This window comes from Etheostoma cragini, chromosome 15 (assembly GCF_013103735.1).
Source record: "Etheostoma cragini isolate CJK2018 chromosome 15, CSU_Ecrag_1.0, whole genome shotgun sequence".
NCBI classification, from domain to species: Eukaryota; Metazoa; Chordata; class Actinopteri; order Perciformes; family Percidae; genus Etheostoma; species Etheostoma cragini.
Genome location: NC_048421.1, coordinates 2,932,708 through 2,946,237, shown reverse-complemented (window position 1 = coordinate 2,946,237; position 13,530 = coordinate 2,932,708). Strand labels below are relative to the sequence as shown.

General features: G+C 44.3%; 1 protein-coding gene across 1 annotated transcript in view; it reads left to right on the top strand.

Annotated features, from left to right (window-relative positions):
- LOC117958063 (glutamate receptor ionotropic, NMDA 2B-like) overlaps positions 1-13,530 on the top strand; it is a 131,487-nt gene that overhangs the window by 29,703 nt on the left and 88,254 nt on the right. The window contains exon 4 of the mRNA XM_034894314.1: positions 1,646-2,311. Coding sequence (XP_034750205.1) covers positions 1,646-2,311 — 666 coding nt within the window. The remainder of the gene's footprint in view (positions 1-1,645; positions 2,312-13,530) is intronic.

Sequence of the window (13,530 nt, the reverse complement as noted above, 5' to 3'; positions counted from 1 at the left end):
CCCATCCTCCCTTCTCTGTCTCCTCATGCCTCTTATCACCCTCCCTCGTTCTTTCCCTCCCACCTCTCCATCCTGCCTGGAGAGTGGTGTGCAATTGACTATTAACACAGGGGCCTGTAATTAGAGCTGAAGATCCTCCAGCAATTAGTTTTCCCTAAAGAAGTTGTTCTGTCATCTCTGCATACATCCCTTTATCCCTCTCTCAATCTCCTTCTTGCTTTTTCTGCCCCTCTGTCATTTCCTGTCTTATTAGCTGTCAGCTTCACCGAGCGGTTATTGTTTTAGTCTTTTTGTTCTTCTTTGTTTCTTCCATCTGCCTTGTTAAAGGCAGTCATGTTTGAGATATACACACAATGCACCACTCAGAACAACTTTATGAGCAACTACACCCCCAACGTCCTGGATGTCTCTGCCCACATACATCTATGTATCTATTCCCACCAACTGTACACCTACACAGACTATATGCTGATAAACTCAACAGGACTTATGCCCTCCCACACACTTGGATGTAAACATACAGAGCACACACACACACACACATCTCTCAGATAAGCATCTTATCCATGTCCGTCCTTCGTCTCCAGCTGTGTTGTTGCTATCCCACCTTGCTGCCGTCATCTTTTTCCTCCTCTACTGGATCTTGCCCATTTCCCCTCTCCCTCCTTCACCAGCCCACTTGGCCCTTCTTCTCCTCTGCATCCCCATTAATGAAAAGCTCTATAAATAAGCAGAGAGTGAAAGAGATAGAGAGATGTGGTCAAGTAGAACATGGGAGGGAGGTGGAAGGATGGAGGAATGGACGGCAAACGGCTGTGTGAGTGCTAAACTAGGCCAATAGGGGTGAGGGAGGAGGGCGGGGATCATATCAAAGGCTTGCGAGTTGCTCCAAGCGCCTCTGCCGTCAATCACTTTATCAATTTCGGAGTCAGTCAGTCCGCTACATCTCGGGTTTGTGTGTCACTCATCCTGCCCCAGACAGTTTGTCAGACAGTCGGAGTTGCCATCTTTTCCTACATCTGCCCTTTCTTTCGTTTGCATTCCTGATACAACATGCTTCCTTTTTCCGTCCTGCCTTCCTTCCTACCTTTTTCGCTCCTCTTCCTGTCCTCCTCTGTCAAGAAGCCATGTATCTCATCTGGAGGGAGAGTTTATATCCTCCATAATATATACTGTAATGCTGCTTTAGAACCACCAACATGAATTATTTATCTGTGTGAGATTATACGTAAACTATACGCCACAGCACCATGTACCCGTGTGTGTTTGTGTGTGTGTGTGTGTGTGTGTGTGTGTGTGTGTGTGTGTGTGTGTTTGTGTGTGTGTGTGTGTGTGTTTATGAACTATTTATGCATGTCAAGTGTGACCTCTTCACCTATCCCTCTTTTTGTCGTTAAAGCCTCCTTTTCCCCAAGGTTTTCCCCTCCTTCATTCTCTGCCCCATCTCTGTGACTGACGTTGATTTGCATGGATTCATAAGACGCATGTAGCCTCTCGGCAAATCACTTTATTCAATCAGTGTTGCATGGTGCTATGTTAACCTCTATCTCCTTCTCTCCCCCCCCTTTTATTTTCTCTCTTGTTATGTTGCTTTATCAAATCTCTGCTCACCCCTCCGTTACTCTCTATCTCTCCATCTCTCCAGGTATTACCCTCCCACTACTCCACCATGCCTGTCTGCGTTTGCCGCAGCCTCTCCTCACCTCGGGGCCATGCTGGGGCCTCCTCCTCCGCCCCCTCGGTCGCCCAGGAGCAGGAGAGGCGAGTCCGACCACTACATCCACCCCCGCCTCCGTCGCTTCAGCGCCACACCAGCGCCTCCCACTGCCTCTCGCTTCTTCTCCTGCTGCTCTGCCTTCTCCACCTGCCCCCGGCCTGCCACTCACGGAGAGAGAAAGGCGGGGGAGGTGGTGGGGGAGGAGGCGGGGGTGGTGGCGGCGGCGGCCACTACATCCCCATCCCCCAACCCCCTCCCCACCACATGGCTCTGCCCAACATCCTGCGCGGCCTCAGCATTGCCGTTGTCCTGGTGGGCAACTCCAGCGAGGTGGCGCTAGCCGGGGCGCGGGAGAAGGACGACTTCCTGCACATGGCGCCCAACGTGGAAGTGCTGACCATGAATGAGACGGACCCTAAAAGCATCATCAAGAGCATCTGTGACCTAATGACGGATCACTGGCTGCAGGGCGTGGTGTTTGGGGACGACACTGACCAGGAGGCCATTGCCCAAATCCTGGACTTCATCTCAGCCCAGACCCACATCCCCATCCTCGGAGTCCGCGGGGGCTCCTCCATGATCATGGCCGCCAAGGTAGGACACTCAAAAAGTCTTTCTTCAGTAAAACTGCACTTATTTTAAAATCGTGATGGTAATGTAAAACAAAAAAAAGGTTTTATTATAAGAACATTATTCCCATTTACAGTAATTGTGCGTAGGTGGTTTAAATATAAAGAGCTCACCTTGGAAACAGTGAATGGAACGTGACCTTAACACTGATAAATGTAGTGTGCAGTACCTGTGACTACTGCCACTGCTTAACATGTTTATTTAGATGGTTGTTACAAGTTATTATGCCAATGGACACCTAATAAAACTCCATTTAAAAATTTGTATTTACATTACTGGAAGTTCAACGGACCTACTTGTTAAATTGCCGCTGTAGTTTAAGATGTAATGTCGTTTGGTTCTTGCGACGCCAATGTGTGAACTCACATCTCTGCAGAGTTTTGTTTCCATTGGCCGCCCTTTGCTGTCAATGTGGTACGTCTGTCGCTCACTGTGTGAACCCGTCACGGACAGATCACGTCACCATGCTGAGTTTCTGTCATCAAAGAAAAAGATATTTTTGAAAGACTTTAGCTTAATCTACTGCTGTTTATTTTTCTAAATGGTATCATTGTTTTGGCATGCCCTCTTGTGATTTCTTTCATTTATAATTTTCTCCTTTTGTTTAATCTGAAATTAGTGAAGTTTAACAGGGCTAATTACTTACTTGTTAGATTCAGCAGGGCTCTACTTTGTGCTGAGCGTTACAGGTTTAGATAGACTTGCATGTGTTTGAAAGCGAGTGCTTTGGACATGCCCTGCGCAACTTGAACCTACTGCATTATTCTCTTAATATCAAGTTTACCCAAAACAGTGACGCCATTGTGACTGATTTGGCTGCAACGGAGGATTTCTCATCTCATCCTCTCCAGAATAAACTGGGTGCGGACAGGCAGGGTAATCTGGGGTGTCTGACTTGAAAGATAAACTGCCAACAGTGCTGATGCCAAGGACAGGATCAGCTGGAGATTTCACCAGAATAGAGAGCTAGATCTCTGCCTATTTACTAGGCCTTGCCTAATGGGATAAAGCAATCTGCTGCTGCTTTATCCGTTCTCGCCTGGGATCTGGGCTTGGACCTTATTCCACAAAATCAGCTCATTCATTTGATACTTTGTGCATAAAAACAGCTGTATTAAATACCAAGGAAAAGCCTTTCAAGCAGGGAAAGGGAAACCTTTATTAAAATACTGTTATTGGCTTTGGCTGTCGGGATCTTCGGTGGCGCTGTTTGATCTGGGGGCCACGTAGAGCCTCAGTCTTGTCTCAGCCGTCCTCGTCTCCCGCTGTCCTCCAGTATGTCTGCTGACCCTGTGGTGTCAACAGGTCTTTGTACAAGCAGAGACACGAGTCGTAGTGACACGCCGAGGCCAGCGGCCACCACTGTAGCTCTTCTCTCTGTTCGTTCTCATTAGAGCACTAAAGAGAGAAATGGCAGGGAACCGTCTACTCCCATTTAAAACGCCACTCTTCCAAGCTCACATGCAAAACACTGCTACACCGTCCACAAATCTTTTCACAGCATAATGCACCAAGCTCCTCTGCTTTCTTTAATATCCGCCCCTGCCGGGGCCACAACCATCATTAATCCTTAACCCCACTAACCGTATGCCTTAAAAACATATACATCTTTTAGAGCACTCCCTCCTGGGGGCATTACATGTGATTATGTATGTCTGTGTCTTATTACAGGGAACGATGCAGGGTCGTGGGAGGAGGAGATAAACTCACAAAAAAGCAGTGGATGGATAGTTAAGGAATGCGTGTGTATGTGCAACGACAGTATCATTCATTAAGCACATGTGCCCTAAGTGCACCAGGCAGCAGGAAAGAGCAGTGTTTTGTGGCAGGAGTTTAAATGGATTTTCCCGACCACAAGCCAGAGTCTGCTTCTCCTGAGAGCTTCCTCCTGGCTGCACCGGGGCCCGGGAGAGCGAGGACGAGGCCGCTCTAAGGCTCAGTCTCCAAACGGATTTGTGTCTGTCTAATGGGCTGAGACAATGGAGTGGTGAAAATACGATAGAGAAGGATCAGAGAGAGAGAGGGAGAGAGATGGAGAAAGTAAAAAGAAATTAAGATAGTGAGGATGAGATCGGGTGGGGATGAAATTCTACGTTGAGTAAAAGCCTGTCTGGGAGTAGAAGGGTTTGAGAGTTTTTGCCAGATCGGGTGGGGTTCGGATGGGGCTGCCGGTAGAGGTGATGGACAGATAGGTGTAGAGGACAAGGGCCGAGTTAACAGCAGAAGAGGAGACAGTCTGACACCGTTCAGACTGGGAGGAGGGGAGGGAGGAAGAAATGTCTCTGAAAGTGAGCGGTGCATTCAGTATGAGATAAAGAGAAGTGAGGACAGAAAGAAAGTGTAAGGGAAAAAGACTTCTCTTGCGTATGGGCAGCCGAGATTGAAAAGAAAAGATAGAGAGAAATTGAGGAAGATAGAAAGAAAGTTTGAGTTATGGAGCTTAAGAAAGAATTGGGCTGTGAGTATGTGTTTTTTCTTTTTTCTTTTTGTTATTGTGAGTGAGCGTCTGAATAAAAGGGACTGATAAAGATTGGGAAATAGGGATTGCAATATGAGGTGTTTATCTTACGGCCCCGCTCCATCACACACACAACACAAATAAACACACAAATGTGCGCAGCGTCAAAACTGAAGGCCAAGCATTGCCATTGCAGTTGCCGAGACAATCCTTCCTTTTCATTATACATCCAAGGAAGGATGATAACAGGGAGCTACACAGACGGCGGAGAATACAACATTTAGATTTTTGTTAATGCAGCTGAATAGGAAAAGAATTTGGAGGAACGGTACAAGATTATTCCATAAAGTTTACCCTCTGAAGCGGACTTCTGCTGTGCTGTGTGAAGAGTCAGGCTGAGTCAGGATCACAATGACATTTTTCTGCTCACATAATGCATCTGCAAGGAGAGTTACCTGGTATTTGTGGTAATGAAACACAGAGCCAAGCAAAGCATTATGGGCCAGTAAGACTTACACACACACACACAACCTTATGATTTTCTTGTTCTTTTTGTATAGTAATATTTATTTTAGTTTACTCAATGAATTCTATATGTATTTCTTTATTGTATTATTCTTGATGCTTTGGCAATATTGTTTTCCTGACATTCATGCCAACAAAGCATTTTTGAAATTGAATTTCATACAGTCCGCCATCCAGTCCAGCATCACACCCAAGACTTTAAGGTTTATTGCAACATATCATGTCTATTAATCAGCCTTACGACTCACTGAGTCTTCTGACGTCTGTAACAAGAACAAAACTGGATTGTTTCAAAGCTATTCCTCTGTGGGATGGAGCCAAACTGCAGCAGCAGCTCAGCAACTAAAGAAGTGGGACTAGAGAAACACAGTGGTTCCATCTGTACGTACAGCTTGCCGGTGGGAAGTGGCTCTGTGCTGTCTGTAGTTACTGCGAGCGCAGAGAAAAAGTGAACTCGTGCATGAGATTGAAAGTAAGAGAATTAAATGAATGAAGGGATGGGAAGAGGAAACCAAGCCGCTCCGGTCTGAAGAAGGAATGGAGAAAAAGGCAGAGGAGGAAGGGAGAGAGATGGATGGAGGCAAAGGGCACTCACATCTATATCAATGAATAAGATCAGTGAGGGAGGGTTGTGCTGTAAGTAAGAGGATGATTGCACTCAGTGGACGCATGGCTGTAAGAGAGAGAGAGAGAGACGGAGAGAGGGTGAAAAAGACAGAGTGACACAGAGCGTGTGCTTGCAGGGAGGGCAGCAGCAGGTGTATCGCCATCTATCCAACGTCGGCAATGTTACATGAAAAAGAGAAGCTGCCTCTTTGCTCAGGAAATGGGGAGGAGAAAAAGATGGATAGAGTGCAGCTGTAGCCACATCTGTGAAAGACAAGACAAGATAAAGGAGGAGGAGGAGATGGAGAAGGGAGAGGGAAAGCATCAGTTTGAGGGTGTGTGTGTGCGTGTGTGTGTGTGTGTGTCCTTGTGCATCTGTGTGTGTGTGTGTGTGTTTTGTTACCTAGCCAACATGGCTGTAGTTGCCAGTCTTTTGTCTGTAGTGGTTTCCAGCACCACCCTGGGTGCTGTCCCTCTACAGTGTGTGTTGGACCGCAGTAATCAGTGGGATCTAAAGCTCTGGCTAATGCTCACATTATCAAGACATGGTAAGCCATTTTCCTCAGCGTGTCTAGAAGGTATGGCTTTGTAGTGGTACAAATAGCTGTAGTTGTCGCCGATCACCCCAGGGCCACTACATAATACACAGCGTGCTAATCTATGGGCGGAGGCTGCTGGTGCTGGAGATTCGGGGAGCGATAGCATCCACTTGTGCACAGGATTTAAATGTATGATCGTCAGCAATTAATGAAAAAATGGAAAGCAGCCAACCCTGAAGACCTGAGGGAACATTTGCTATAACTTGCATTGCACAAATGTAAACCTAATGCAGGCAGACGCATAAAAACATTACAGGCATGCTCACGCCCACACATGTGTGTTTTTGTAAATATATGGTAAGACATATGTTACAAGGGCAATTCATGGATGAATATTAAATAGATAAGGGAAGAAAAGCTTATCCACAGTGAAATCGTCCTCATCGCATACACACATGCATCGCAAGCGCTCCCACACACAAACACATCTGTTTCCTGCCGTCTTTTTGTGTAACTAGCAGCCGTCTCCAGGAACCCGAACAGCAGGAAGTGATCAATTAACTTTTGCCCAAATAATTCAGGCTTTTCATCGTTTCCAACATGTGGTCGTTTGCCCATGGGTGTTGACGGCTTTTGTAAGAGGAAGAAAATGAGCGTGTATGTGTGTCTGTGTGTGTGTGTGTGTGGGGCTCGATGATGGTGTAGAATTGGTGTCCAGGGATAATTGATGTGGAGGATGTGTGTTAAACCATTTAATAACGGCACAGGGGTAAATTCAATGCCATGTCCAGGCATACCTCATTTTCCACAGAAACATGTTCCCGTTTAATTTTTAGTCACAAAGAAATTGACTCGTTTAGGCGTCATTTCCTGTTTCCTATGTCTTCTTGAGAGTTTTAGTCCATTGGGTTGGGCAAAAATGTGCCTGCGTTTATATACCCAATTAATGTCCTACAATAGCACCTATTGTTGTAGTAATCACTGAGGTCCTGTACTCTAATGTAATGGGCTGTTGGGCTTGGCAGCACCGCGTCCTTGCTAAAACATAGACGCAATTAGGAGCATTTGTAAACGATAAGAGAATTAAAAGGCGAGTGTTCTCTTCGTCCTGTCTGTCTCTCTGTGTTCCTGTCTCTGTCTCATCTTGTCCCCCTAATTGTTCAGCTCATTCTTGGATTTTGTTGTGTCCAGTAAAGCACAGTAAAACCCTTGTGACAGCTTTCTGATCTATCCTTTTATCCCGGATATGTTCTCTCTCCTTTTATTTGTTGCTCCCTTTGTCCAGTTTTTTCTCTGTTAGTGGTTTTCCTGTCTGTGTGTCTCTCTCATATGGCGGTTTTCAATTGTAAAAAACACAAAAAAACATCACCTCGCCATTTTCTACTTCCAAAAATTCAAACAAATAAAAATGTAAATTGTGTTATTGGCTCACTAATTCCCTCCACAAACACCAAACATAAAGCCTGGCATATACGGTATACAGTTTTTTCTGTCAGCCGAACCCATGTCTATGTAAAAGGGAGAGTTGGTATGGCGGGACAACCCGCACGCACACTAGACCTCAATGCTGTAGTGTCACCTGTCACGTTCCTTTTGCTTCCAGAAGGCCGGCATGCTCTCCAAACTCACACCCTAGGGCAGGATTGTGCCGGCGTAACTGCGTGTCTTCTTTACGGCGATATTGCGGCAGCGGTAGAGCAGCAACTTCCGGGTTCTCTGAGGTAAAATGTCAAAGAGTCAAGGAGTCTGGTGGCTTTGAAGAGACCAGAGATGGATACACCGGATCAGTTCTCTGACGTAAAGCGCTGACCTCAAGATATAGCGGTGAAAATATTGTAAATATAGTGTACGCTTAAAGTGATTTTGATTTTTGTAGGTGTTCCAACCTCCATCTAATACTCTGACTATGGATATGTACTCCTTACAACGCCGCTTCAAGATATCCAAACTATCCATTTGAGGTCAACGAATGTTGTTTTGGTAAAGAAGGCAGTCAGTGCACTTTAAACGGCATGTGCCTTGCCACATGTATTTCATTGCTTTGTGGTCATGTCTAAAGTTCTACCATGTAACATTTTTTGTGGGAGAAATACCTTGGTGACCTTGTTTCAAGTCATTCTAGCGTGGTAAAGAAAGCCTGCAAGAAGACTGATTTGTGCCAGTTCTTATTAATATTCAACAAGCTAAGCTGCTTGACTCTGATTGGCTAACAGTGTGTGATGACAGCCTGGCCGTCATCCTTTGCCGTGGCGAGCTCATGAATAGTAATGAGCTCAGGCAGCATGACGTCAGAGCGACCAGCTTTTTTAATTGCCCTGATTTCTCCGCTTATTTCTTTTCAGTAGCTAGAGCTGACAGAGGAGGTAGCGGTTCATTTCACATTCAAAACATAACATAAACACATATGGACCTAACATATTTCAAAAAATGCAAGTAAAAACGTTTTTGTGTGGCAGGGCTGCTTTTAAGGATTTTAAAAAGACTTCCAGTTCAGACATTTATAGAAAGACATTCAGAACCTAAACTGGTGCGGCTTGGCTTGGTAATGCCTGATTTCCTATGATGGAAATATCCCACTACTACTGTCTTCCTACCTTGTCAATGCCCTGGTTTAGAAAATGTGACAACCCACTGTGTGTGTTCCCCTTCTATAGAGAGACAGAGGGTGGGGGGGGTTGTGAAACAAATTACATAGAGCCCTAAATTTATGTGTCCTATTTTCCAACCCCGTTGGTCTCAATTTACTTGGGCCATTTAGAATATGGCCATTTTTAAACTCACTCCATAACTTTCTTTCTATACTGCACCCTCCCTGAACTGCCTCACATTCACTCTCTCCATCTCAGATTCTGTCTCTCTCCTCTGCTCTATTGCTTACATTGTAATCCGATTGCTCCCAAACACTGGATCAATGCAGACCGTTTAAAAAGGGTATGTGTGCTAAAAGAGGACTTGTGAAATAGTCTGAAATGAGACGAGATATTTGTGATTTAAAAACGTGACATGATGGACAAAAAGTGCCCGTACTCTATTTTTCTATTTTTTTCACCCCCCTCCAACCTGGCTTCATCCTCTATCCACCTGGCCTGTCCACCTTACACTTGCAGACCCATGTCTTCAATGCTCTCTTTCATTTGCGCTGTCTATCCACACTTCTTCCTCTCCCTTTATGAATGTGGCTCGCTGCTGAGGTCTGGTTCATCCTGTGGCGGCTAACAGCAGGCACACAGACAGATTTACACCAGATGTCCAGGTGTGAATCCAGCCCTCCTCCTCACCTTTTCCTTCTTACCCTCTCCCCCACCTACCCCCTCCTATCCCTCTCTGTGTTTCTCCCTATGCTTAGGCTACTACGTTTCCATTTTTAAAACGGTGTTCTTTTTTATTAAACAAAAAGAATCTGTGTCCACACAGCTGCAGGACTAATCTCCGTCCATATTAACTAGTCTGACAACACATATCAAATGACCATTCTTATACACTGGGCATGCGCTTGCAGTTGTAAACAAGAAGCAGATTATCTGATGTTACTATGCGGTTAAAACTCGTAGACGTAAAAGTTGACCACACAGAAAATAATTTGGAGAAAGAAGAACAATGGCAAAAAGTGAGAGCAGGGATTTATTAGCTTGGAGCGACGACAAGGTGGAACTCTTACTGTAAGGCATGTAAGCTACCTAACTGATACTGACGTTAGGGCTGGGTACCTTTCGCATTTATATTGGTACCGGTACCTGAAATCCGGTTCCGGAAGCGTTTTCAATACTTTCCTTCTGTAATTTCTCTCTATTCTATTTACTTAGTACATTATGTTATTTATTTAGAATATTTTATACTGTAAAGAAATTAAACAGAAACAAAAATAAACCCGTGCCTTTCTCCTCCCAAACCTGTCCCTACAACCTAATAAATTGACTAATTATTCATTTCTCACTGTAACTGTTATTCTTGTATTTGTAAATTATTCTTTTTTAGCCTGTTTTATGTTTATCATGAGCGTTTTTAACTGCTCTTTAATGTTTGATGTAAAGCACTTTAAATTGCCTTGTTTCTGAAAGGTGTCAGTCACAGTCAGTCACCAGGGCTTGTGTGTGTGTGTTTGTGTGTTTGTGTCTGTGTGTGTGTGTGTGTGTGTCGGAGCTCCGCTCTCTGTCAATATGCAGAGAAGACAGTTAAGCTTGCGCTTACGCGCTCTCAGGTGCCAAAACTTGTTACCGTTTGATTTAAAGTGAATCGGACCTCGGTAATACGACCTAATTTGGTTGTTGCCCAAAAAAGTACCGAGCTCAGTAGCCAACCCTAACTGACGTGCCGTTTCCAAAGCCCAGACTACAAAGCAACGGTGTAGTTTTCAAACTTAAACGGGGTCAGCAGTGTTTTCCACTTGTCTCCGTTTTAGGGGCCAGAAAATGCCGGGGTAATGTGCATGGCATAAACATAGCAAAATAAAGAAAACACAGCAGTGTGGACGTACTGTAGCCTCAGCAGCAGGTAGAATAGAACACAATTTGTCAAGAGTGAACACTTGTGCTCATGCAACTCCCTCTAACACCCATCCATGTATCCTCACCCCTTTTCCCCCCCGCTTTCTCACTCCCACACCTCTCCTTTTTTCCAACAGCTTTGTGTCCTCTTTTCCTTCATTCTCACTCTGTGTCCCACTGGTACGGGACCAGCCACACCTTCCACTACATCCAAACCCTCCACTCTCGTCTCCTGTCTCCCTCTGGACGCGCCCTTACAACCAAACAGCCTCATCTTCCCTCCCTCCATTCCTCTCTCCTCCCTCCCCCTCTTACTTCATTGCAACTTGCACCGGCCTCTCTTCCTTCTAGACACATAGCCCAGCCCTCTGTTTCCCACTTCTTACTACACCACCATCACCAAGGCCTACAAGACAACTCCTTCCCCTTATCTTCCTTTTTTCTCCAACAAGCTTCCTACCCTCTTATCCCCTCGTGAAGCTTACACCAGCCGTTCGCCGGGACCCTTATTAGCCTTATCTCCACCTGCCCCCGCCCGTATTCAGAGGTGGAGAGGGAATGGACCTCTATCTATTCATGGGCTGAGATGATTCAGTGCTTTTAAAGCATGCCGTATAAACAGAGAGGAGATAAGGATGGGAAAAAGGACAAATTCTAGTTAATTACCTCCCCACATCCCAAGGCATGGTGCCTCACCCTTCCTAACACCAACGCCCACCTCTTTAACCTTTAACACAACCATTTCCCCTCCAACCGTTTACATCTGTCCAGTTATGAACCTCTGTCTCTCTGGTGAAGTGTGGTGAGACAGTCCAGTAAACAAACCAATGTAGTCCTTGTGATACCCAGTGCAATCATAAAGCATATAATGAAATCATACATGAACAAGTCACTGTAGATCAGACTGTCATTCAAAGGGGGCGCGAGTAGTATTTTAACATCCAAATATCAGTGCGCCCTTCACTTAGCTTCAGTAGTTTACTCGCTGTAAATATCCAAGCCTCTGCTTTGGGTTTTATGGTTTGTGCTACTGGGTCAGACATGACTTAATGTTATGGCTCAAACCAGAAGGAGGGTGCTGTTTTTCCAATGTAATTGTTTTTAAGAGGGAAAGGGCACATTTCTTCACATTTTCTCCACAAGAGAAGATTGAGATAGACATAATGTGTCTTGATCATGCCTCTCATTTGGTTAATTACACCATCTTATCACAGTAATTCATTTGTGATCTATTGATTTTAAAATGTCATTGCACATTTCATGAAACACTTCTAAATGCCAGCGATATAAGTATCTGATTAAAAGGCTCCAGTCTTTTCATTGAAGTGGAACACAATTATTATTATTATTATTATTATTATTATTATTATTATTATTATTATTATTATTATTATTATTATAATTGTTATTATTATTATTATTATTAATATAATACATTTATTTAAAACTGTAGAATTATTTGTACTTGCATATTCCCCACTATTAAACTGTGCATCAGTTTCTGGCCTTTTCTCATCATAAGGTTCATGACAATGTGACAGTATCCTAGAACAAAGTCCCACTGCTTCGGATTATGGCTCTGAGGGGAGATACCTGTATACTCAGTAAGAGTATTTTAAGATAAGATTTGAAAAAGGAGGCTAACTCTATGTGAGTCAGCCGCTTGTCTGGGTCATATCCATGGGTGAGTTCCATCGCTGCCTTGTTAGCCGGTTCCTGAATGGGCGTATGTACGCAGTGTCATGAAGCAATTTGATCACCAGACCTGATATCATGCAATCCTATGTTTTTTTTTTTTGCTCACATGCACTAGGGGGGAGCAAGACGACCACCATTCAACTTCTGGAAAAAGTCATAGAACCATTCCAATGTCCCCAAAGATAAAAAAAACTGCATAGTTCCCCTTTCATGCAAGCAGGTTCACATATAAAATAATGATAACTCTTTACACAGGTTAAAGGTCAATAAGTGATTTTTGTTTGTGAGTTTTTTAGTTTTTAATTACAGCACTTTGTAAACCAAATATAAATATATCACCAAGATCTGATTTCACTGAAAGTTGATGAAATATGGAATGATCGCCCATTACCTCTGCAAAAACATTTTTTTTTTATTTCAAGTATACTGTATTTACATTTTATATATACAGTAAATATACATACATTTTTCTTTTTTCCCCCCCATAAGTTCCCTAAGTTCATTTCTCCTTCAGATCCTTTTTCTAATGACATCCTTTATTCTTTTGCCCTTGCTTTGTCCATGCTCGGCCTCACCCACGGCCTCCTGCGTCTGGTGCAACTGTTACCAACCTTGTACTGTGTCAACGGCAAAGACGGGAGCAAAGGAAGGGAAGGAAATTAGTATACCAGAAGGGAGGGAGCGAGAGAAAAAGAGTGATTGAAAAGAAGAAGAAAAGAAGAGAGAGTGAGAGAGAAGGAGGCAGGGATGTGGAAGAGGAAAGGCGTGAGCGGAGACCACAATGTGGGCGCTCAATTACTCACCAGTGATGTGCCAAGCCGGCCCTTTTCACAGCCACATGCTGTGTGACACACACACACACACACACACACA